At 39.4% G+C, this 27,559-nt stretch overlaps 1 protein-coding gene across 2 annotated transcripts; it reads left to right on the forward strand.

Annotated features, from left to right (window-relative positions):
• The first annotated feature begins 4,041 nt into the window (after positions 1–4,041).
• Positions 4,042–27,232, forward strand: tbxa2r (thromboxane A2 receptor). Of its 2 annotated transcripts, XM_036586086.1 has the most exons (4): positions 4,042–4,143; positions 14,436–15,321; positions 18,781–18,914; positions 22,160–22,489. In XM_036586086.1, the coding sequence occupies exons 2-4, from the start codon at positions 14,530–14,532 to the stop codon at positions 22,290–22,292; spliced, it is 1,059 nt and encodes a 352-aa protein (XP_036441979.1). In that variant the 5' UTR covers positions 4,042–4,143; positions 14,436–14,529; the 3' UTR covers positions 22,293–22,489. The 2 variants fall into 2 exon arrangements, with proteins under 2 accessions (XP_036441979.1, XP_036441978.1); XM_036586085.1 differs by lacking the exon at positions 18,781–18,914 and having other exon boundaries at positions 22,160–27,232.
• The last annotated feature ends 327 nt before the right edge of the window (positions 27,233–27,559 follow it).

Raw genomic sequence — 27,559 nt, forward strand, 5'->3', positions numbered from 1 at the left:
TCGACATGCTTTTCGTTTTGTCTACTTTTTTAAAATATATATAGATATAGTTTTCAGTTTTGTCCTCTGTGTTCTGTCTTCCAGCTAGTGAGGATGCGTCGATTCCAAAAGAGCCGATTCGAGAATGACTCTTGGCCAATGACACTGAGAGTCGAAATGCTAGGAGTCGACTCTTTGTTTTTTTAAAGAAATACATCCTTCTACTTTCTAAAATGAAAGGAAAGTTCTGGGCGAGTGATTAGAAAATATTTTAACTTTTCGTTTTAGCCGTTTAGCTCCATTCACCCCATTCAATGACTACTCACTCGCAGGCGCCCTCTGCTGTTTTGCAGTCCTGTTTTTGATATAACGGGGGAAATAAGAAGTGGACAGACTCCTCATAACTCATAACTCATAACAGGTTTTGGTAACTGCTGCATCATTTAAGGTGGAACGGAAAAGCTGAATAAGAAGATGGCAGATACGAAGCCAACTTCAGCCTTGTGAACAGAGAAATAAGATAACATTCGGCTTCTTTTTTTTCAAAGAATTGAAAAAAAATGAAAATGGTTCCTTTTGAGAGAATTCTGACTACAGTTATGATTTTTTCAGTATATCACTCTGCCCCAAAAGAGTCGATTCTTCGACTCTAACACGTTTGCGAATCATCGCTGACTCTTGGTCAATGACTGAGAGTCTAGATCTTTGGAGTCGACTCTTTTATTATACATATTATGTATGAACTTTATTTTAATCTTAGAAAAAGATCCAGAGCTAATAAAAAAATGTCTGGGGCTACGTTCGTGTGGGAGAGTGGGTGGGTCTTATGATATGACTGACCAGACTAGACTGAACTTCACTGTCCTTATAAATCCGTACTAGTCTATAAGTTACAAAATGGTTTAGGCCCATTTCTGATATATTTAAAGAATATAAACTGAGTTGTCTCTTAGGTCCATGGACTCAGGTCAGCTAGTAGAGCCCAGAGGCCACACCAAATATGGTGAAGCAGTTTGGCTGTTATGCTGTGTACAACTGGAACAAACTGCCAGATGTTAAATGTGCCCCAAATGTAGCGGTTTTCAAAATCCAGGTTAAAAACATTTCTCTTTTCATGTAACTGTGATTAAGCTCTAAAACCTGCACTCTATTCTTACTGCACTTTACCCTTTATTAGCTAAATTTTATAATACTTAATTTTTCACTGGTTAACTGTTTGGAACAAGCTCTGATTCCACAGGTTGATCCATTTTAAGGATGAACATGGACATACATGCTCTTCAGCTTATCACTAAGGACCACTCAGTCCTCAACACATCAGCACTGACAATATACACCAATCAGGCATAACATTATGACTCGTTTCTACACTCATTGTCCATTTTATCAGCTCCACTTACTATAGAGGTGCACTTTGTAGTTCTACAATTACAGACTGTAGTCCATCTGTTTCTCTGCATACTTTGTTAGCCCCCTTTTACCCTGTTCTTTAGGGGTCAGGACCCCCATGGACCCTCACAGAGCAGGTCCTATTTGGGTGATGGATCATTCTCAGCACTGATGGACTAATGGACTACAAAGTGCACCTATATAGTAAGTGGAGCTGATAAAATGGACAATGAGTGTAGAAACAAAGAGGTGGTCATATTATTATGCCTGATTGGTGTATGTTCATTGTTTTAATTCCCTTTTATGTTTTTATTCTACTTTATGTACATTGTACTTTATTGTAATTATGTTTTTGTAAGACTTCTACCTTTTATTTTTTCACTCGAGTAATTTGTCAACATTTTTCCTTTTGATGTTCCTTTTGCTTTTATTTATGTCAAGCATTTATGTATGAAATGTGCTATATAAATGAACTTGCCTTATTCACATCGTGGCTCCCAGCTGTCTTCAGGTTTCAGATAATTATGATCTCCATAAGCTTGTTATGAGTGCATTACCACAAACATTAGTTTCTGAAATGGTTTTCGGTATAGGCCACTCTTATGCATTATTTAGAAGTATTGATGGCAGAATTTCTCAGAACCAATAAGTTCTCATTCAAAATTAAAGAACAGCATGCAGAGTGGCCAACAGCCACAAATACCTCCACAGCACAAACAAATGATCTTGTTTTGATATTCTCAGATTTCAGTTAATATTAACAGAAATGGGTTTTGTATTGAATGCTTTTGGCAGTTGTCCAACACTATTCCAGCCCACATTGTTCCAGGATGGTCAGACTAATGAAAGAAGAGCATGGGAGAAAACCTGGTGGCCCACAGGATGAAGACAACAGCAATTGTGAAGTAAACAAAAGCACATTAACATTGTCATAACACAACAGCGCTAACTAAAACAAAATGCCAGATTTGCGCAGAAGTGCTCCAAGCCACTAGGGGCAGTGCAAAATATAGCTATATTAAGCCAATAGCTAATCAAAGTTAGCTAGTGAGAGATTAATGTGACATTTTAGCACATTTTGTAATAAATAAATTAATAATTTTAATAGAATAGAATAGAAATAAAATGTACATTTTATTCTCTGTCCAGCACCCAGGTGGTGGAACGAACTCCAACTGGCTGTCCGTACAGCAGAGTCTCTCGCTGTCTTCAAACGCAGACTGAAGACTCATCTCTTTATACAGCACTTAAATGAGCACTGAATTCAGTATTGATTGTAAGGTATTGTACTGCACTTATGTATTGTATTGTATTGCACTGCTCTGGATTTAACTCCGTTCCTTTTTGTCTAGATGTCAATAATGACTTTCTGATTCTAGCAATATCTGAGCTCAGGACTGACTTTCTCTCTAACCTATTGGTAACTAGCAAAGATACTTTCTCTGGATAGACAAAGCACTTTTTGTAAGTCGCTCTGGATAAGAGCGTCTGCTAAATGCTGTAAATGTAAATGTAATAGAAAATCACACACAACAGCGTCCAAATATTTCCCTTATTCACAGCTGTTCATGCTAAGCCAAATTTTCTTATGCACTTGACAACTTCCTAAGTAAAAATACCAGCAGATGCCTTGTTAACATTTGCACAGATGAAATGATCTTCAAATCGTTGTCTGACGGTTATTCTGTATGTGCAAACACAGCATGTCGATGTTTTGTTTCCATTACATTCCTTAATAATGGGGTTGGACATGATCTATTAACATGAACATCTGGCGGTAATCATGAGAAATGTTGGGCTGAACGTGGGGGGATGTAAACTTATTATGGTGGAAAAACTGGGTGTGAAATTTCAAAACAAATCCAACGCTTTGCAAAGGTGTGGCTCAAAGTAGGGGGCGATGGTGAGCTCATCGACACTGTTAGACAGACAACAGGCCTATCGTTTGGCCATACGTTTAACACAAGTTAGCATGGCTCCCCCAGAAAACTCCAATTATGCATGAAGATTTGCATCATGTTTGCAATAAAAATTAACCCTTGAAAGGGAATTACAGTTCCGTAAGCCAACGATAGCACTATGAAAGTAGTGGCTTCCACAATTGCTCTAGACAAAAAAATAGCTTGTCAGAATAAACTTAACTTGAACCAACGTTGCAGAAAAAACAGCAGTTTTATGGTTTAATGCTGGTTTAATGCTGGTTTATCTGATCACCCAGCATACCAACATCCAAAACACAACATATGTTGAGTTTGCTAGTGATTAGCCGTGCTGGTCCATGCTGGTTTTTGTAGCAGAGCAAGATTCAGTCCTTGCCATCACGTTGTGGTTGCAACTAATTATGAGACTTTTGAGGTGTTTGTGCTGGTGGGTTGCGTTCTTGAATACTGATATTGACATAGAAGGAGCAAGCTGCTGTCAAGCGAGTCCACAATAACATATACTGAAAAGTCAGCCCCCTCCGTTTCAATACAATACAATAGTTTTAACAAGCCCTCGTCCACTTAGCCTCGTCATTTCCCTTCGGGGAAAACAGCCGTTTGTTTTTAACCTACCTGTATTCCGGCAAGTGCCGGGCTCTTTGAGCAGATGAGCTTCTAGCCAATCCCAGCACAGTAGGGCGTGGCCTGGCGGAGTACGGGCAGCCCACCATGTTCAGATTCAGTAAACGTAAAGGGAAGCATTTAGTCCAGAAGCATGAAGTAAGTCTGAGAGATAACAGAGAACTGGGACTGCTGTAGTTCCACTACTGAGCGATGCAGACGCCTTCAAATGGTAAGAAAAGACAGTTTTTCCTAATATTTTAAACCTGGAGATAGAACCACCTCAGCTAAACTGGAGCTCAGACTTCATAAGCTACATTTGAACGTGAATACATAGAGAGTTAGGCTTCATACCGAGTCGTAGCTGCAGTAACTCAGTATATATGAACATTTAGGAGGTAAAATATGATCTCTCTATTCATACTGCACTAGAGGCTGCTGCACTGTGGAGAACTAAGCAGACAAATAGTTCTAAGATCCAGCTGCTGAGAAGTTGTCAGGGGGAAACATAGGATCTCCTATATTAAAAAAAAAATCGTATTCTGCATATAGTGTATATACTGCACATTTGATTTTATCTGCTATTTTATATGCAAGTGCTTTTTCTGTCATATCTTATCTAAATATTTAACTAATAGTGTCTTTATCCTGTTTAAAAAAAGTTTTAAGTCTGTTCTGATTATCAGACCTCAGTCAATGCTTGCCAGTTTTAGGCTTTTTCAACTTTTTCTTATCATATATTTGAATGAGTGCGAGTGTACAGTCTGCTGCACTCAGCAGGATGTTATTAGGACGGATATGAATGCGTCTTCTTCCCTTCATCAGTCTGAGCTTTCTGTCTTAAAGGGGAATCCCACTGATATTTGGGAAATTTATTTGTTGAGATGTAAACATGGTCATTCAGAGTGGTTTGAGGTGAAATGGTTCATGCAGAGCAACTTATAGACTCAGATTTCTTTACAGTGGTAATAGGAACCAGGGGTCACGACGTCTACAACACAAATATAGACATTGTGTTTACTATCCAAACCCCCAGTGAACCTTCACGTGTCTTCTGAGCTTTTATATGTCATGTTGGTGGTGGTAAAATAGTAATAATTCTGGACAAACTAAGTTTTGTTTGGGGATTGTTTTGCATTGCGCCCTCCGTGTACCTCTCTGCCATGAATGGCTTTTAAAAAGTACATTTTAAGCCAAAATCTTATCTCAAAACAATCGTAAAATAGGCAACATGAAGTATATTCATAAGGATTGCATGTTATAACTTTCTGTGATGTACAGTACAAAAGTTGGGGCACTCAAATGACTTGTTAACGCATCGTGCACAAAGAACACACTTCTGCACATTTTAATGCACAATAACTCTTTATTTGCTGAATTTAACATATTGGGAAAGAAATAAAACATAAAATTAGGCCTCTGCAAAAACACATTTTATATAACTCTAAAATTTGCAGAACAGTGTTGTATTTAAGTGTTTCCCCCTTGTAGAGAATGTGTAAACTTACTGCATTTTTGCCTAGAAAATCATCAAAACATGTCATTTGACCAGGGGTGTTCATGCAACATATGACTGTAGCTTTTAGAGGCATTAAACTCTTCGGATGCCTGGTTCCTCTCACCAGCACTGTGAACACTTCTAACTCTAAGTTTCTCTAGAACAGAGAATTTCGCATCCAACCACTGTCTGTTTACATCTTAATCATTTAATTATGCAGAAGTTAAAAAAAATACACTTTAAGAACAAGAAGTGTCCTACTTTTTTCTTGTTATACTGTTTTTCTTGAAGCCACATATAACATTTGTGTGGTTTTATGTACCAAAACAGCCATAACTAATATTCCCATGACCACTTTCTTACCTCTCTTTATCCCTTAGAATGAAACAGGCCATGTTGTTACTGTGCCTTTATGACTGATATATGTAAATGAGCTCTGTTCTGACTGGCTGTCATGTATTGTGCCTCATTCAAAAGGCAGCACAGGCTGAAACACTGCTTATAACCTCTGTGTGAATGGGTGTGGCTAATATGCTGTAGGCTAAAAAAGGCATCACAGAAACAAAGAATTCAAAATGGGTTGTTTTTACAGCTTCCATATATGGACTGCATGGACTGGGGAGTGAACGGTACGTTTGAAACTTTAGCAGTGTTCACAAACTACGTCAAACTTTTTCATTTAAAAAAATTGAAGCAAAAAAATGGGGTTTTCCATGATTAACTTCACTTTAACTCAATAACTGCAGCCAAAAGTGTATTAAAATCAATGATATAATGAAATAACCTGAATTTATTCAGGGCATAGAAAGAAAAAGTCAATTGAAATAGGCCTGGCTGTTACAAAATTAAGCAAACGGAAGGTGAAACTTTAATAAGTGCATGCTTTACGCCTCAGGACAGTTTGTCTTCATAAAATTAAATGACTTTTTCTTATGTATAAATGATTGTTATACGAGTAGTAGTGAAATACGAATGTAAGTACAGCAGTTTAGCCTATTCACACTGAGACTATAAGTATTATTTTGGCCTGGACTGCTTTTTGAGTGAAGCGCAGTACAGGGTGGCCATTCAGGAGAAAGCTTATTTACATATCTCTGTCTTAAAGGCAGAGTAACAAAACAGCCTGTTTAATTCTAGGGATAAAGAGAATGCTCGATGCCTCAGGACAGTTGTTTTCATAAATTTAAATGTCTTTTTCTTATATATAAATGATCTTTATACAAGTAGTAGTGTAATATGAATGGAAGTTCTCTGTGATCTTCATCAGGAAGTGACAGGCCGTGTTTTTAGCTGATGAATTAGTAATGCATTGCAAAGGAAAAAACAGGCCTTAATGCTGACTTTCCTCATTTCTGCTGTAGCACCAAATGGATGGAAATGTGGTGCTAATGTCACTGACTTTAAAGCAGGCTTCCTAAGTGGGCTGCTTGTTTATGAGACCACATTCAGAGTTCAGAGTGAGGTAAGGGTCATTAGTGGTGAGGCCGGTGAGAGACGAGTGGAGACCCTGCACATTCCTGAGGGCAGTGCTGCTAATCTGGACTGCGTTTCCCGAAAGCGTCATTGAGCAACTACCATGGAGAGAGAGTGTTCAGGATGATAGTCTCTCTATCGTTTAATTATGGTAGATGTTCAACAACACTTTTGGGAAACACATTCCTGGACTTACGGTTTGACTGCCTGTTATGTCATCACAAATTGTAGAAAGGTAATGTCATTGGTCTTGATCGTACCCGTCAGATGGCATTGTTTGTTTGTTTGAGCTTCCTGTTTATGTGTACACCAAGAGGATGAATGCTACTCCTGAGATCAAATGTGATATCAATTCATTTCAGCCTTTTTTAGCCTCTTTTTCCAGGCATTTACTCTGAACCTGTGTTTTTTCGACAGGGTCATTATTCACATGACTAAACGCTGCCAAAATCCAATACTTTCCACTTAAGAGATAAAAAAAAAACTTACAGCGACGTTACAGTATGACCAAAAAAGTCTTCTGTTGAAAATGAATGTTTCTCTGCAAATAAACACGGGAAATGCTTGTAGGAGTTCTCTCGAGACATTTGTGTTCTGGAAAGTGACCAACAATAGAAGACTTTACAATGCGCCAGCACTCTGCACAAGAAAAACTTGTGCAATGAAACATGGATAAGATGCAATCACGTGCGAACTGGCTTAACCCTTGTGTGGTGTGCAGATCTGTGGGACCCATTTTCAATGTTTACCAAAGGAAAAATGATGTCATTTATTTTTATTTCAAACTCAGATTCCTTGGTCTTTGTTCATTTTCTGTGAAGAATATATAAAATAACCCATTTTCAGTGTCTTCACTCTGTTCACCCCCCACACATTTATATTACATGTGGTGTTGGGTGAACCCGTGGGGAGTAAAAGTGTGGAGGTGCTGTGTCCTTCACTCTGTCCTTCTCCTACGTGGCCTGCTGTTAGTGGGTGTGTGTCTGTGTGTGTGAGGGTGGACAACATGGACAGGCTGCTGACTGGCTACAGCTGCTAAAGGAGAACCCTACGCTGGTCACTTGTGATATTTTAAACATCTGCTATTTTTACATAAATTGTTATGGTATTGTAAAAAAACAATAATGAGGTGGGTCCACCAGACCAGTGAGTGACAAATACATCAACACCACACAAGGGTTAAATAAATGCTGGTGCATGACCTTGTGACCACCTTACTTATGTTCACACTTGTGAAGTGTGAAATATCTTTTTCTGAAAATATAGTGGTTTAATAATGGATTTTATATGAAAAGCATTATCTGTATGTTGCATACCTGTTTCTTAGGTCTGTGTGAAAGAATTCCTGTTTTGTGAGATAATTTGGGCTTATATCTAAAATTGTAAAGGGTTAAAGTAAGTTGAAGTGCCTTTATTAAAGGGCCTAAGTAATAGAAAAACAAATTTCCTTATATTTTTGAAGAAAAAAGTTTGATAAAGCATGTAAACATTAAAGATCCAAGTTTGTTTGATGTCACAAAAACAAAATTACATATAACTGCTTTTTCAGCCTACAGTAGTTTAGCCCATTCACACTGAGGCTATAAGTAGTATTTTGTCCTGGACTTCTTTTTGAATCAAGCACCATACAGGGTGGCCAAACAGAAGAGAGCTCATTAACATATCTCTGTTTTAAAGGCGGAGTAACAAAAAACAGCCTGTTTAATTCTAAGGGATAAAGAGAGGTTACGAAATAGCAGTAGTAAAAATGAATTATGACTGTTTTTGGTACACAAAACCACACAAACATGATAAAAGGACCTCAGAAGAAAAAATAAAACAAGAAAGGTCAGACAGGGACCCTTACATTTCTGCCTGTTGTCGCAGTCATAACAAAACCTTTTGTCTGGCACTGTCAGTTTATATTAGGGTATAAAAGGATAAAATGTTCTACATTTTTAATAAACATTAATGTAATGAGTTTGTATATCAAGTTCTTTTGGGCTGTTTGTGTTTGTTCTTTCATCATGAAATGTTTACTGACATTTTCCTGTTTAACTGGATTTAGTGCAGCGCTTTGTATGAAATGTTATGAAATGATAGTTTTGATAGTAATGTTTAAATGTTGCAGTGCTGGTGCTTTCAGCCAGGTCAACCTTATCCAACATTGAAAAAAATAATTCCGATTAGGGATGTACATTCAAATTTTGATATTCAGGTATCAGTGTTCATAAATGGATATTTACTAACCACACAAAAAAAAACAACAAGCAAAAAAGGACTGTAGGTCTGTAGTCATACATTTTCTTTTAAAATTAAGCAGAACACAGAGAAATACAGTATAAAACATGGTTTTAATTCAAAAATAGCTGGTAGGTTATCATTTTAGATTAGTAACAGAAGCTGCCTCTTCAGCGGAGCTTATGAGCTAACACTAGAGTGAACCGGTGTGAAGCCCAAGCTCACATCCACGTCTTAATTTCACTTCCCCGAGGCCCAGGCGAAGTAAGATCAGGATGGAGATGTACAATGTATGATTAAACTCCACACCTGTACAACATTGAATGCTAATGAGGACTCACCATCTTTTACACAAGGTCTTTTCTCCTCAGTAGTCTTCAGGAGTCTTCAGGTAGAGGTGGGCAATATGACAAAAAAGTAATAGCATGATTTCAGAAATTTTTCATGACACATGATATGACAATATTTGTTTTTGACATCTCAATAAGTGAGACCAGATCAAAAATGTAGTGCCACATGTAAAAATACTGTCAAAAACTATGAATGCAGTGATTTGTATTCAAAATTTTACACACTGCACTGCATAAATCCAATTAAACAGGACTATTTATGCTCTCTTTGTAATGAAGCATGGAGTTGGAAAGTATATTTAAGTACTGGTGAGATCCTTTATGTGCTCAGAAAAGCATATTGTGACATATTGTCCCTACCTTCAGGTTATTTTGTCAGAGAAATATATTCTCACACTGTAAAAATGATTCAGTGTTTTAACTTAAAAAAGTAAGTGATCTGGTTGCCTTCAATTTTGGAGCTCACTGAATTCCAATAGTGAACTAAAAGAACAACAATCTGTGTTTTACATTCGGTTAACTTATTATTTGAAGTTCAGTGAATAAAAAAATTAAGGCAACCAGGGGCCGTATTATAGAAAATGCTTAAGTCTGAGATCATATCTTATCTGCTTTGTTGTCACGGTAACTTCAGTTAAGACTGACATTAGGACAGAAGCCATTACAGAACAACAGTTCTTAAGTCTATAATTTTATCTTATTTCCAGATAAGAAAACGGTTTTACAGAAACGTCCTAAGTTGCCAAAATATCATAAATATTTTCCTAACTTTATGATAAACCCCAACAGTGTCTTAACTTCTGTTTTAACCGTCTGTTTCTATTGTTTTATGCAGTGTCAGGCAGCACAGTTTACTATAAGTAGCATATTCACGCTACATTTATGTACACTGAAAACGGTGCTTTGACGTTTTTTTTTGTTTTTTTTTTAAACAGCGTTTTTTAAAAGCTCAGACGCTGCAGACACGATCTCCACCATCCCCTCTTATTACCTTCGGGTGTAATGTTTGATGAAAACCTGTTAGATACAATATTACAGTGATGGTGGTGAACAATGCGGAGACAGAGCTGAAAGTGTGTCTGTCGGCTAAAGCGTTTGGGAAATGAAACTGAAACTGAGAGCAGCGACGCTCTGATAAACAGCACAAAGTGCAGACACAATATTCCTAACTCAGTTTATCACGCTATTGCTAGTTTTATTTGACCTTTTTTTACCTCAGTAACAGTAGCTAATGTTAGCTGTCTGGCTAACTAGCTTGATTATGTGTTTACGTGTCAGCTGTCTGCGTATGGTCGGTTACTATGTAACAGACATGACAGTTGATTGTCGACTTCTATCAAATAAGTTAAAATTCCCTAACTTGATGTAAGATAAGATGCTGTAAGATAAGATAAGATTATTAAATTAGGGTCAGATTTGCTTCTGTAATACAAATTTGTGAAAAATGTTATCTTGACCTGTGAGATCTTAAGTTAAGACAAAAAGATAGGGAGTTTCTGGAATACGGCCCCAGGTTACTAACTTTTTAAAGCTAAAACATTGAATCATTTTTTACAGTGCACTGTTTCTGGCAACAAGCTAGAGTATGCGGCCTAGTTAGCAACCTCTCATTCACGTCCTTAAAGAGTGGACACCCTGCTAGTTTCAAATTAGTCCACTCCTTGTTCCGCTTTGTAAAATGCTCAAAATGGAAGGAGAGTTTGGACGGTTTTACCCTTTAAAATCCAGGCTTATTACATACTAAGGCTTATCATTCAGTAACTACAGGGAACAAACTGGCTGAGCTATTCTTAGGTTATAGAAGTGAATAAAACTTTAGGCCTGCCAGTGGGCCCTGACAATTTAAGGGGTTAAGAGGTAAAGAGGGTGGACGCTATGATGCATAAAAGCAAACAGAGAAACTAATGCTGTCCCGTCTCCTATTGCTGATGAAACTCACACTTTCACAAAATTCCTCATCTTTCTTAGTCTCAGTAAACAAGTATAAACAGAGAGAAGGAGAGAGAGAGAGGGGGAGAAAACTGGCAGAATGAAGACAGCGTGGAATGGGAGTGATTAGCTGAGCATACAAGAAATCCAAACTCATCGTGTGTTTATGGAAAGTGCACATTCACAATTGTATAAACATAAAAACATACTTGAATAAGTACGACACGTCTTCATTCTCCATATTGAATGTGTGGCAGCTTCTCACACCGCTAACCTTAACTAACATTAGGTAGGAGAGTGACGCCAACTTGGCTTATTTATGACTGTGTTCAGTGTTTCAAACTGGTCGAGATGGACGTCGTCATCAGGGCAGTATCAGTGTTTGACTGATTTGCATATTGTTTTTTATTTTGCCTTTAATTTAACCAGGTAAACCATTAAGAACATAGTCTTATTTACAGTGGCGGCCTGGCAATGGGACATAGATTCAGCGCTGCAGAGACTGAACTGATAATAATTGTGAATGATGTCCTTGATTATTACAAAGTAATATAGTTTTTAATTAAAAAGGGTGTCATTTCAAAAACGTAGGTGGTGGTTGGTCTTTAACAGTGTGCTCACATTAAGGTTCCGCAAATTGTAAAGTGCACTATAATTTATGCTTACTTGCAAATATGCCCAACACTCTTTTAAACATTTTACAGTCCGGTTAACCCCTTAAAATCCCAGGCTTATTGTGTACCAAGGCTTATTATTTAGTAACTACAGGGACTTCAGTGCCAACTGGGTCAGCTATTCTTAGGTTCCGCTGAGTTGTTCGTCTGCATATTTTCTCCGTCTTCTACTCTGAAATGTAATGAGGACCCAAATAGCGATTTTACTACATGAATCCTGAGACCTCAAACCCCTTGTTTTTTTTATATTTTATTTTCAAATTCTAATTCATTTAAACAATACAACACAAAATAGACATAAACCCATCAACACCACAAACCCACCATCCCCGAGCATAGCCCAAACACCCATTAATTGAACAAAAAAAGAAGAATAGGGAAAGAGAGAGAAGAAAACAAAAAATACATTCAAGGTCATTTTAGATGGTCCAAGAATGGATCCCAAACCAAGTTAAACCGTCTCTGTGCTCCTGAGTCACCACTACGCAACCTCTCCATTGTAATAATTTGAAGCATCTCTGATAACCAATGTTTAAAACATGGTGGAGAAGCTGATTTCCAGTTTAAAAGAATAACCTTATTAGCCGCAACCATACCAGCCATTAAGGCTTGTTGTTGAACATATGGAAAGGTAGACATTGGATCTGAGAGTCCACAGATCGCAATTAGAGGGTCAGGATGTAAGTGTGTGCTAAGTATTTCAGAGAACCACTGAAAAACACTTAACCAGAAGTTCTGCACCAAAGGGCAAGACCAGAACAAGTGTCCTAAAGATCCTTCGTCTGTTTTGCATTTATCTCAGACCAAAGACACAAAACTGTACATTTTGCTTAATCTAACTTTGGAGTAGTAAAGTCTATGAATCACCTTAAACTGGATCAACCTATATCTAGAATTTATAGAGCAGCGTGATGTCCTGGACAGGTTCTCCGTCCAAACCCCCTCTGCTAAAGGGCTATTAAGCTCATGCTCCCAGGCCTCCCTAAGATGGTCGGTGCTGGGGGGTGAAATGATGATTGATACAAAGTGGGACACCAAATGTCTAGAAGAGGGACCAGATGAAACAATTCAAAAAGTGGACGGTCATCAGGTTTGACTGTAAAGTTTGGAATATTTTCTCTAACAAAATGCCTAAACTGTAGATACTGAAAAAAATGTAAATGAGAAAGACCATTTTTCTTTGAGCTGCTCAAAAGAAATAAATCTCCCATCTACATAAAAGTCCCCAGTACACTGTAATCCTATGTCCTTCCACACAGAGAATGCCCCATCCAGCTGAGGAGGCTGAAATAAGTGGTTGTGTAAAATTGGAGCATAGATAGAAGTTGATGGAGCTTTAGTAAAACACTTAATCTGATTAAGAATCCTAAATGAGCTCTTGACTTTAAAATTGTTGCCAACAACAGCCCTAGTAGACTGGAAGAGAGGAACCTGGGAGAGACACAGCCTCCAACTTAATCCGTAATGGATTCAGTGATGCCTGGTCTGGAGATTCCCACTGCCAATAGGCCAGAGCCCTGGCATTAGCCGCCCAATAATAGTATTTAAACACTGGCAAGCCCAGTCCGCCCGCCGCAGCTTGATGAGCTTTCGAAATACGAGGAGTCTTACAGGCCCAAACAAATGACAAAATAATTGTATCTAACCGTTTAAAAAAAGATACAGGCAAGTAAATTGGTAAATTCTGAAAAAGATACAAAAATTTTGGTAACATCACCATTTTAAATGCATTAATGTCCCATCATTGACAAAGGAAGTAGTCTCCACTTTTCAACATTTGTCTTAAGCTTGTCAAGCATACACTGAAAGCTTAGCGTATACAACAATTCTGGGTTTGTGGGAATTCGAAGACCGAGATATGAAAAAGATACCGTATTCACCAGTTTGAATGGTAATGAATTCAAAAAGACAGGATCTAAATTTTGAGTGAGTGGCATAAATTAACTTTTATTCCAATTGATCGTGTAACCAGATAGCTTACCAAATGAATCATTCAGTATAGTCTACCAAATGAATCAGTATAGTCTCTCAAACCCCCTCGTTAACCCCTTACCAAGCCGAGTCTTATTACACACTTCTGTAACCTAAGCTCCATGAGTTTGCATTGAAGTCACTGTAGTTAATGCAAAATAAGCCTGGAATGTTGAGGGGTTAACCGACTCAATCCACTCAAGCATTCATGTACAGCATAAATATACATAACATACATATCATATTTCATTAAAATGTCTTCAAGTATCATGAAATTATGTTTCTTCCATATTAACCCCCCCTATTTTCAGATGGTGTAAAATGTATTTTTACTAACACAGCCACAGTATACAGTGCTGAGCAGCTTCTTCTGTACACAACCCTTTGATTAACCATGTGTTCCAATCAGTTTGGCAGATGTGGACCAAGGCCTGCAGGATGAAGTAATCACCTGTCAGAGGATATTAACAGGGGAAACATCACCATCTCACTCCGCTAGCATAATGGCAGGCAATAAGTCCATTGCGTACTGTTTCCCACTCAACGCAACCTATTACAATTATTCCAACAACAGCACCGTCGCCTCGCAATACTTCTCCGCCGTGTTCAGCGTGCTGGGCCTCAGCTCCAACCTGTTTGCCTTAATAGTGCTGGTGAAGACCTTCCGGCACACCAAAAGCCGCTCCCGTTCTTCGTTCCTCCTCTTCCTCTGCGGGCTGGTGGTGACCGACTTCATGGGCCTGCTGGTCACCGGCTCCATCGTGGTCTCCTTCCGCATGACAAACTCCAGATGGATGTTGGTGGACCCCAAATGCCACTTCTGCAACTTCATGGGCATGTCCATGGTCTTCTATGGCCTGTGTCCACTGCTCCTAGGGGCCACAATGGCTGTGGAGCGCTTTGTGGGCATCAATTGGCCTTTCGCACGCTCCGCAAACATTCCCAAGAGCCGAGCCTGCTACGTGGTGGCCGCGGTGTGGGTGACGGCAGGATTGATCAGCCTGCTCCCTATCCTGGGCCTGGGCAGCTACCACCTCCAGCCACCTGGCTCCTGGTGCTTCCTCAACATCAGCAGCCAATTCCCTGTGGACATGGCCTTCTGCCTCATCTTCTCACTGGTGGGGCTGCTGTCGCTGTTCGTGTCCTTTGTCCTCAACACGGTGAGTGTGGTCACGCTGCTGAGGGTCTGCTGTGGACAGGACTCCACCCAGCGGCGGAGAGATTACGAAGTGGAGATGATGGTGCAGCTCATCTTGATCATGGTCATTGCCTCTATCTGCTGGTGTCCACTATTGGTAAGTGCTTCAACTGGGTGGAAAGCAGTGCGCTAGGCCGAAGAGAATCAGTGAATTCTTATACAATTTATATACAGAAAAGTTATTTTAAAGCGTGTAGAACAGGATCTCTGCAGATTCCTTTTGGGCTTGTGCTATTGTACAGGACATCTCTTAGGTATTTTGTGATGTTTGAAGAATAATTTGGTGAAAAATCTAATTTTTTACAATGTTCCCCTTTACCCAAATGTAGTCAAGCAGTCAAAACATGTTTGATGTCTGAAATTTGCCACCTTTTGCATTGGATATATGGGGCTAATGTAGCTAACAACTTAAATTTGCCACATTTCTACAAACTTTAATGCACCAGTACCATGAATTTGCTGGAAAAAACACTAAAATGTACCACAAGTCACTAGTGTTTTTTTTAAGGTCTCAGAGCTTATTTGAGTCATTGGGCATTAATCCAAGCCAGGTGTTATAGATTCCTAGTGGTGTGGATGGCTTACTACAGACTAAATATTACATAAAACATTTAATGTATTAAAAGCATAGTTTAATTGATTTTTAGTTATTAGATTTTTTTAATTACTCTATTTATACTTTTTATTTTTGGTGATCTAAGCAGCTGATGAGGATCTGAAACTAAAGATAATTGGCTCTTACACAGCAAGGGAACACTTCCAAACAAGATCTGTAAGAAATCTCAGAAAAACTGAAAAAACGCGTAGTTCAGTCACATACATTTTGCATGGCCAAACCCCCACATCACTGTGAAGAACCTACAGGAAGTTTTGGCTGGCATGGGAAAAGTGATGCATTGACCTACTGAAAGGGTCATCGGAAGTTAAACTCTCACAAGTCAACATCTGAAGTATGAATCACAACACTTAGATACACCAGAGGCATTTTGGAATCAAAAATCAGAAAGAAAGGAGCAGCATTTGATGAAAAGAACACCTTTCCGACTTTTAAACATACGAGGTGGATCTATTATGCTTTGGGCTCTGAAAGTGAAAGCTAGTGTCCCACAGTCCAGTGAAGTAACTGAAGAAGAAAAGAGGTTGGCTATTCCAATAAAACAATGTCAAAATCCACCTGTACTATTTAGAGAAACAAAAGATTAAGCTTTTGGAATGTCCCCTTGAATGTTATTCAGTATATTATTAGATCTTAAGCACGCTGTGCAAGACGACCTATGTGTATTTCCCAACTAGAAGCACTTCTTTAGCCAAAGGTGGTCTCACCTAGTATTGACTGAGAGTGTAACTTATGCACTTCAAAATTTAAGTGTTGCTTTACAATATATTAAATTCAGCAAATAAATAATAATCATGCATTAAAGTTAGCAGAAATATTTGCCATATTATTATTAATTTTTCTTTGCATAAAATAGTTTTAACTTATTTTCATTTAGAAAATCAACAAAATGTGTAATTTGACCAGGCCCCCCATATGTTTGCATGGCAATTGTATGTGTAAAAAATGGATAAATTTACAGACAATTTAGCCTTCAAGATGGCTGCTACTGGAGTTTATAACAGCACGTGATCCATAAAAGTTTGGGCACCCCTTAATTTAACATACGGGGGTCATAATAAAATATCTTGTGCAAACATTATGGCACTAAAGTTGTGCTGTAAAATTTGCAGCAAAATACCACAATCTTACTTCATGTATTATGCTTTTTATCTGGAACATCAGAATTTGTGTTCAGTGGTATCAATGATGGAGACCTAGCTAAGTGGGACTGGTCTCACAATCCAGTGCTTTGTGTATGCTTTTAATCATCTAATTTACAATGCAAGGATATTTCAGAAAAAGCAACAAAATGATGATGAATGAAGTTTAAAACAAACAAAGTTAAAGTGGATTTGGCTACTTCACTTCTCCCTAAGGACCGCACTTCAGAAGCAGGCCCGGCTCAGGAAATGCACTATGTTCTGTAAGGCAAGAGGCGTTACTGTGTTGGGTGCTGATAAGGCATGTGTGGAAGAACCATCTCCGGTGGAGGACAACACAGGAAGTCCCTCCCTCCAACTCCTCAGATGCATGGCTCTCACATAGCACGTCCAGTTCATACTTAGGTCAAGACTGCTAGTCTAAGATATGATCATGTAAACAGCGCGATTGGGATTGTCATGGTCCGATAAAAGCCTTAGTATATTAAGTACTTATATAGGTATATGCCAGTTGTCCTGAAAGGCTTATATAGGGCCTTATGAATGCTGCCCTACAGTGAAGTCTTACCAAATATTATAGTCTTTTTGTAGTCAAGAAAGTATTTTTGCCTAGTGAAATTATCTTATTGCACTGCCTGATAATTTTGTTTGCTTCAAGAAATTTGTGGTAAATTGCGGTGAAAAATGCAGTCCAGGCAGATTGGCTGGGCCATTTAGAATACAGTTGGCCATGTATGCACTTAGATCATTCCCCTGACTCTCACATGGATGTTTTGCGGCACTTCCTTCCATTGCACCCATAAGGCGACAGCTTTATGACACCGAAATAAAGATCTTATGTCAGACTGTGCTGGCGTACGTGAAAATGGGGTTACAAATGGACTAGTACAAATGGACTGGAAAAGAACTCGGTTTAGTACTTAGTAAGGCTATTGTGTGCAAGTAAACATGGTCAAATGTCAGTAAGGACAAGAATGTTGATCTGTACTCAGGGGCCCCTTCTTCATACAGTAGTATTTATTTAAATATTAAAGGCATAAACCTGTCTTAGCACAGAGAGACCTCTCCCAGGACTTTTATTATGAATTGTGAATCTAAAGGATTATAAAGCAGTAATGCCAACCAGTCAGCAAACAGTAGCAGTAATGCCAACCAATCAGCACTCGGTAGCAATAATGCCAACCAGTCAGCAAACAGTAGCGGTAATGCCAACCAATCAGCACCCAATAACAATCATGCCAACCAGTCAGCACTCAGTAGCAGTAAAGCCAACCAGTCAGCACTCAGTGGCAATGACGCCAACAAATCAGCACTCAGTAGCAGTAAAGCCAACCAATCAGAATTCAGTAGCAGTAATACTAACCAGTCAGCACTCAGTAGCAGTAATGCTAACCAGTCAGCACTCAGTAGCAGTAATGCTAACCAATCAGCACTCAGTAGCAGTAATGTCAAACAGTCAGCACTCAGTAGCAGTAATGCTAGCATTCTACTTACTGTAGAAAAACAATAATACACTGATAAGTTTTCCTCGATTTAATATAAAACAACTTACTGTTCCCAAAACAAAGGAAAGTTTCTGTGTGATTAGCTAGAAACATAATTTATTAACATTTTAGCCATTTAGCTCCCCTGACCGAGAACTTTAGCATTTGGCGCTAATGTTTGTGGTATAACTGGTGTGCAGGCTCCGCTCTAACTGGCCTTGTTTTTAGGAAACGTGGCTCCAGGACGCAGAGAACTTCTGATTTGTGATGAGGAGATTTCCCTGGCATTGACTAACCCTTTTTCTTCTGGACAGATATACATTTTGAGGACTGTTTTGTCTGCAGTGGACGTCCACCGAGATTTTGTTTTGCTCTACCTTCGATTGGCCACCTTAAATCAGATATGTGACCCGTGGATTTACATCCTCTGTCAGGAGTCTAGACTGAGGCGAGTAGATGACTCAAGCCTAATCCAGATTAACAGCGACCATCTCACCTGTCAGCGCTAACCGGTCTGCAATGAACTACGCTAAAGACTCATCTCCAAAACGTTACAGATCCAGAATGGCTCCATGCTAGCTGCTAGCGCATTGAGCAGTAGCGCAGGCTGTAGTGCACTGTAGTGCCTGTAGTGTGTAGTGCTTAAGCTTCCATGCCAAATGACATTGACCATTCACCTTCTCTTTTTCAGCATCTCAAGCCTGGCGTCCATTAACTACCAATGTATTTGGGACATTTAGGGATGCACTGATATGGGAATTCTGAGCTGACGCTGATATGCGATGTTTTTCATTCATGTATCTGCCGATGCCGATTTTAATTAACTATAAACAAACACTTAGAAAACGACTAGCAAAAGCAAAATTTTGCATTTTGTTGCTGTCATATTACAACTTTATAGCTACCAGTGTTGTTGTGGGTACAAGCTGTCATCAAACTGGAGTCATATCATCACACAGAATTATTTTTACAAATACAGTAACTTCACCTATGCATGTGAATATACCAAGTTTTATGTTTTCTGTCCATTTATTTTCAGGAATTTCATTGGGATTGATTAATTAAGTGCTTATTTACAATCGGGTCATTCTCCATTTGGAGGGGAAACCGTGTCACAAAGGTTGCAGAGCTTATAGAGATGCTTAAAATATTAGGCACAGCTCCAAAAGTCAGAATGTACATTTAAACAGTTGACATATGATTAAATAACACTTTTCCCTTATGCTTTTTTAATCCTGTTTCATAGTCGCTCTGCATCTGTAAAACAGCTCGTCACAAAACCAATCTTCAACATTTGAGAAACCATTTTTAGTATAAAACTATATTTTTAAGAGGTTTAACTTAGGAATGTATGTAAAACAGATTCATGTTTACTTTTTTGGGTCACTGGTGTTTTCAGGACTCTTATATTACATTTTAACACAGTATTTTCAGCTCTATTAAACTGCTTCTTTGGGTCGAGGCTCATCAGAGAGGAAGCATCTCAAGGCCTGAGAAGGCGAGTCCAGACTCGCTTACTATATTTCATTCATTTATTAATACTTTTGTTTATTAGGCAGCACATTACTTCTATGTCTCATCAGTGTTTTGTGCTTTAATGGCTGGGTAATTAAAATTGTGTCTAAATAATGCCATATTATCATTTTTATTACTGATTTTAAATAGTTGCACAAGGTCACCTGACCAACAATGAGTCAGCCAATTTACAAAATCATCAGTTTTAGCCAGAATGTCACTGGAGTCACCGTAACTGGTGTTACACCATATTCATACAACACCAGTGACTGTGAAATATGTTTGAAGTTAAGCTCTCCTTTTTGCATATATGATAATGGGAGATGTTAATGGACATGTTAAGGTTATTTAGTTTTGGGATGAAAGAAAGTTTTTTTAAATGTATCCAGCTGAATTCGCACTGCAAATGGAGAATGACCCAGTCAGTTCATTTATATCCGAAGAATTTATGTGCAACTACACAGTTCATGCTGGTCAAAAAAAAAAAGTTATACTTTTCTACAGAAATGCATAACAACAGTGTTAAAAATTTGTTTAATTGACACAAATTATTATTACAAATTCTGATTATTAGGGCTTGAAGAATCGATTGCTAAGGTCTGCAAACATCCAGAAAGGGGGGTTCTTGCTGGTTTTCTTGTAGATGGAACAACAAAGACGAACCACTATGCTTCACGTCTTTTATTACCACAATATTTCAATAAAACCACCCAAACTAACTAATTTTGAAATTCTTATTTTGCCAAAAACAAGAGTACCACATAAGAATAAAATGTTAGAAAGTAAACCGTAGCCCGCCAGTTACATCCTTTAATGTCTCAAATCAGGCAGCTTGTGAGTTTGGTTACGCGGCCTGTTTAATGGTGGGGGAAACACTGAACTGGTAGAAATGGTGCAAAGTTACTCGTTTTATTAACATGAATTGAATTAAAGTTTTTCCTTCTCCTGAAAAATCACCATTTTGGAAATGCAAGGTTTTGTTATGACAGCAACAGTTTGTTTGTATAGCATTAAAAATGCAGTAAAATGAAAAAAAGTGAGCATTTTAGCATAGAAACCCAGCGTCGCCTGAACTGTCTGCTTTATAATAAACGTATCATTGAATATCAGTTTTGTACTATTGGTCAAATCTAAGCTTTGGTCCAGTGTCATTCATCCCATACTGATGTTATTCCAATATCATCGTGCATCCCTAAAAATGATATTCCAAGCATCTCTAACTCATTCCGTGCTTGTACTGTCCTGTTGAGCATGTGTAATTGATCTGATGATGTTTGTGAGTGTGTGGTGAGTCTGACTCACTGGTTTGCAGTAGTGTTGACTGACTGACATGCAGCTGCCTTTTCATTATGTAAAGATGTACAGGTCACGTTGTTATGGCTAATGATGTCTAAGAGAGTTTGACTGTGTGAATAAGGAGAGCTTTCTGCCCTTAAGGCAGAATTACCGAATTAGAGTCACCATTTAATTAGTTTACCACCATTTATTTCGTTCTGCATGTTGTTCTTCATTGGAATCTTCATGACTAGTTGGTGATTCTGTGTGACTCTTACAGTCCAGCTGATTTTCCCTTCAGCTCAAACACAGACAACTGTGAACGTGGCTGTCGTTCCGTGTCGTTCCGTGTGGTCTGCCAGGAGTTATATAAAAGATAAAGGGAGTTTCAGCAGATCTGAATGAAAGAGTGTGTGCGCGCGTGTGTGTGTGTGTGAGAGAGTGAAAGTGTGTGGGGGGGTGCATGTGTGCATGTGTTCAACTAGAGTTAGACCTGCATGTGTTCCATATTCCATGTTGAGTTAGTGCTTTCAGCCTGTATCCTCCAGCTAACAGACCCTCTCACTCTCTCTCTCTCTCTGTCTCTGTCTCTCTCTCTCTCTCTCTCTCCCTCCCTCTCTCTGTCTCTCTCCCTCTCCCTCTCTCTCTCTTTCTCTGTCTCTCTTACACTCTCTGTTCTTGTTCTTGTTGTTGTTATTGTTGTTGTTGTTGTTCTTCTCCATCTTCAATATACCACTCTCCATCAACCTATCTCTCCCCCTTTCTCTCTCTCTCTCTCTCTCTCCCCCTCTCTCTCTCTCTTTCTCCCTCTCTCTCTCTCTCCCTCTCTGTCTTCTCCATCTTCAATATACCACTCTCCATCAACCTCTCTCTCTCTCTTGCTGTCCGTTTCTCCATACGCAGGTGTTTATTGCACAAACTGTGCTTTCGGACGAAACACTCAGCATCCACGGCCTGTTGCTCTGGATACGATTTGCCACGTGGAACCAGATCCTGGACCCCTGGGTCTATATCCTCTTCCGACGCTCCGTACTGAAGCGCGTCTACCCGCGCATGGACTGGTCCCGGGGCTCCATCGCCAGCCTCTACCCCTCTTTCTCTTCCTCTATCCGCAAGCTCACGCGGGCCTCCCTGGGGGGCACCAGCAGGCTCGGCGAAACGGAGCTCAACAGGCAAAACTCCCAGGAGCTCAATGGGCAAAACTCCCAGGAGCTCAACGGGCAAAACTCCCAGGAGCTCAACGGGCAAAACTCCCAGGAACTCAAGCAGGAAGATGCTCCGTTACCAGTGCAGAGCACCTCTCCAAGTTCATAATCATTTCTATTACTGTTATCACTCCGGACCTGTATTTTCACATTTATAAACAGTAATGTCAGCCTTTTTTCCATTTAAAGCATGATGGGAAGATATGAAGAGGTGTCTGAGCTCTGCACTCTGCATGCGTTGTTTTTTTTTTTTTCCCAAAAAAGGCTCTGAAGCATGTTCTGGAACCTCTTCCAGTGTTTTTTGACCTTCACCACCCAGGGGGGGCTTTGTAAACCGCTTCGTCAGACTGAAATAAGTGGATTCTATCAGTAACATATGTTTCGAATCTTGCTGAGATGACTCAGTGATGAGACAGCAGCATGCTGTGGACCTGGATCAGGCTGTGTGGGCGTTGACCAGCACTGCTGGCCACTGTAGCTGAATGCTACTTAGCATTTGTTTCTCAATGTCTGAGTGTTATGTATTTGCAAGGGCATAACTGATAACTTACAATAGGAGGGAAAGAAATGAGACGGGTATATTTTTGGAAATATGAGCAAAAACATGCAGCTTCTATTATGCTACTAGACTTAGTGTTAGCGACCAAGCTAACAAACAAGATTAGCAAACTCTAGGCAGTCGACACATAATCATCAGGTCATGTGATTACTCTCGGTGACTTAATACTCATCCTGAATTGTCGTACATGCAAATGATGCGTGGATCCAGACGTCAAAGCACTGTCTTTATATTTTCAGCTCAGCTGCCAGTTTGTAGTGAAATATTTGTCCAGCTCAGTGTTTCAAGATTCAAGAGCTTTATTGTCATATGCACAGCAGAAGCAGGCAGTTACACTGAACAATGAAATTCTTACTTTGCTGTTCCTCCATTCACCAATATAGTCTTAGAAAAAAAAAAAAAGTATAAGAATATATTAAATATGCTGAATAAGTATAAATACACTAAAAACAAAAAAAAAGTAGTTATATGTGCAAAGTTGAAAGAAAAATTAAAGTTACATGTGCGTATGTGCAAGTATGTAGAGCAGTGGTCCATAAAGTGCATGTTGCAAGTGACAGATGTAAACAGTAGTGTTGTGTGTAAGTAGCGTTTCTCAGATCCATATTAATACACACTTTCGCTGTGCATAAAAGCACAAACAGATCAGATCCAGTAAGTTTAGCTTAGTTTGTGTCATGTGATCTGAGGACATGTGGGAGTTCTTATTCATAGCCCAAACTCGTTATGTGTTTTACTCTCTCTTTGCCCTGTCGTCCAGTCTGAGCGCCCTCACAACAAAAAGACAAGAAATTCTGTGACAAACTGACGTTAAGTGTGTGATGCTCTCCGTTTTAGAGACCCTTTTAGATTTTAAAAGTCGTGTATTGTATGCCCAGCCTGACTGAAAAGTGAAAAGCAAGCAAGGTTGTGGCCAAGTTGGTTTCATTTTCACATCTTCTAATATCTTTCTTCAGTCTGATTTGAATGGTGGGCGAAAAACAGTTAAAGGAGCAATATGTAAAACACCGATCAGCTGATCCACCACCCAAATAGTACCTGCTCTGTGAGGGTCCATGGGGGTCCTGACCACTGGAGAACGCCTTAAAAGGGGGCTAACAAAGTATGCAGAGAAACAGATGGACTACAGTCTGTAACTGTAGAACTACAAAGTGCACCTATATAGTAAGTGGAGCTGATAAAATGGACAATGAGCGTAGAAACAAGGAGGTGGTCATAATGTTATTGGTGTATATTGACTGTAGTAAATCAGAAAATGACCCTGATATGTCATCAGAGATTAAAGAAACATGCTAAGTTATAATACTGGATTCTCCAGCAGCAGTGATACAGCTGGTATGTTCTCTGTTAAATCTTTTGTTCCAGAGCAAAAAGTCTGTTTGTGTTTTTGGCCTGTGAGCCCACCCACTGCCCATTTCCCAGTACCGATACCCCGGGTTGTCAAATACAAAACAAATTGTCAGGCAAACACAGTGTGCTGCAACCTAAAAAGCCTTGGCATCCTTTTAAAGAGCTCCATGGCCAGAGATGGAGTAAAATACGAGTAAATATTGGCAGTGCATCTAAAAAATTGAGACAGTTTAGAGCCCAGAAGGACTTTAAGACGGGTACTGAGTTGGCCAATCTTCTCCTGAACAGGTAAGCATTGAGCTTCAGCTAAGATTGGCTAACTTTAACTAATTTATCACAGCTAGTAAAGATGGGCATTGTAAGTAATTTCAACATTCGAATACTGGCATCCATACCCTGTGGTGCATGTTCAGCTGGGCTACCAAGGCAGACGAGGCTGAAGTTGGGCTTCTGTTTTCCAGCTTCACCTAGCACCTCAAGCACTAGAATGTAAGTGCTGCACCATTTAAGGTGGAACGGGAAAATTCGGATAAGGATCTGGCGAATAGGCTGAGGTGCCAGAATGTAAGTGCCGCACCATTTAAGGTGGAACGGGAAACTTCGGATAAGGATCTGGCGAATAGGCTGAGGTGCCAGAATGTAAGTGCTGCACGATTTAAGGTGGAACGGAAAAATTCGATAAGGATCTGGCAAATTGGGTGAGGCGCCAGAATGTAAGTGCTGCACCATTTAAGGTAGAACGGGCAAGTTTGAATAAGAACCTGGTGAATAGGCTGAGGTACCAGAGTGTAAGTCCTGAATCATTTAAGGTGGAATGAGCAACAACGAACAATAAGCTGGCGAGTAAGAAGCTGTCTTCGGCTCCTTCAAGGCAGCAAGTATTTTTGGAGCAGTGGGCTTTTGTTGTTGGGATAAAGGACTTAGCTTTGGCCACCATACATAGCCAGTCATGCATCTAGCTAACATTCACAGAGTTATAAAAAATCCACATGAGCTGGTTTATAATTTGCAAACAACAGTAACATTGCATACATATACATTAGCTGTTCAACTTACAGCATATGACTCGTCATCGCCTGCTATTGTCAAAGTTTAATGTTGTCAAAGTTTAACATTGCGCTTGTTCGTGTATGTGTTCGTAAGCTTCGAGTCCTGGGAGGAGGGGACAGTGGCAAACAACTCTCCCCTCTCTGTAATACCCATTTTCAACACTTGTTGTCAGTATTACATATTGCTCCTTTAATATGTGCAAGTTATCATTGCAAACAGCCAAGACAGTCAGCTTCCATTTAGTTTGAGTCTGAAATATATGTAGAACAGGTTGACTTCTGTGGACTTTCTAAATGCTGTGAGAACGCCCATCTACAAATGATGCAAATAGCGATCATGGGGGTCCAAGCACTATGTGCAGTTATGAAACCAGCAGATCACAAATGATAGGCAGAGTTTTTAGAGTGGCCTCGATTTTAATGGATGTGGGTCTCAGATGTTATACACACCCTTTGGCCTTGGTATGGTAAGCAGATAGATTTAAATATTGTCAAAGGGTCTAGAAATGATGCAATATTTGGTCTTGACTTACATTTGCATAGAATTTCATGGGGACCGCCAGACCCCCCTACAGGGGATTGGTATCTGAACTTGCCACCTTTTTTGACTGCTCATGAATTTTCATGTCTGAGTTGTCACAAATTCTTTCTGTTGTGTTTGCGGAATGTTAACAAACGCCTTTTTGTTAATGTTAGCAAGTAGAGGTGAATTCTTAAGTGAAGCCAGACGCGGATCAAATAAACAAACATTGTTCATCGCTGTCCACTAAAAGGGTTACTGCGCCTGTCAGTGTGCTTTCTTTTACTTTTTCAGTTAGGAGTTCAATTTAGTTTCAAAAGGCCTAGAGTGAGGTTTTATCACAAAATAGGTCCCACCCATTGTAAATCAAAACATGATTGGTTGATTCCATTGTCACTTAACAATTATGTTGTTAGTTAATCTAAGTCCTGCCGAATGGGAGACATTGCTTGGAAGTATCTACCTAGACACCACTAAGAAAATACCCTGATTGGACACTTTTCCATTGGGTGTTTTTAAAGATTTCTAATCTTTTTTGTGGGTCTCATGAAACCTTTTCTAAAGCCTAGAATGCCCTGAAGGTCCCCTCTGCATTAGGTATATTTTAGCTTTATATTAGGGGAAAATTCTTTTCAAAAGTGGGGGGGTGCATTCCCCCATTCCCTTCTTAAGTCACCCCCCTGTTTGTGTGTGTATGAAGGAGTTCTCTTGATGCTGCGAATATAGAGCCAGGTGAAGTCCTGTCCAGTTTATCTCTCTCTTTAGCTCTCTATAGCTGGCACACTCTGAAGGTGGTCCCTTGCTTCTCAGCTATCACACACTGTCACCCACTCATAGCGTCGTGTCCAGGACTAAACATTCTCCACATACCCACTGGATTCACAGCGAAGGACTACATGCCAAGTTTAACAAACTTTCATCCAAACCTCTCACCACGAATCGAGCTCTCGGTTCGCCCCGAAGTGCATGATGTTAAGCTGTTTAGCATTCAGAGTAAACACAGTCAGAATAAATGGTCTTTCATTGTCATATATTTATTCTCAGTATAAATACATGTACGGATCACCTGTTCTGTTTAGTCACAAAACATAAAACCATTGTATCGGCCTCTTGTGTAACCCTCCTTTTGTTTGGATTGCTTTTGGAAACAATCAGAAATGTTCTGCACATCCTACGCCAGTGAAGAAGCACTCAGCAACAACACACATATGGAACGAATGATCTGATTTCTGTCCATATCCACATGTGCAGCTTGTCATTTGAGCCGAACAGTAAAGGATCAGAGGCTTTTGGTTCAGTGTTTTCCTGCTGACTCATTTACTGTCAAGATTTTTTCCACTGTTTTGCGTTGTGGCTTCTGATAAACCCCAGTGAAGCCATTGAGAACAGCCTCCCCTTCAGTGACCCTTAATAGGGAATTCCACAGATTTTTAACATTTGTACTAAATTAAGATATTAAGATGTAAACAAAGTCATTCAGAGTGGTTTGATGTGAAACGCGCCACTCTAGAGAAACTTACTGAGTCAGAATTTTGGTGATCAGAACCAGATGGTGTTTAACGTCTTTAAATCCTTAATGGAATGTAATTGCATGAAATGGTTATGAATACGCTGCAGAAA

The sequence above is a fragment of the Colossoma macropomum genome, unplaced genomic scaffold (genome assembly GCF_904425465.1).
Source record: "Colossoma macropomum unplaced genomic scaffold, Colossoma_macropomum, whole genome shotgun sequence".
In the NCBI taxonomy this organism is placed as follows: Eukaryota; Metazoa; Chordata; class Actinopteri; order Characiformes; family Serrasalmidae; genus Colossoma; species Colossoma macropomum.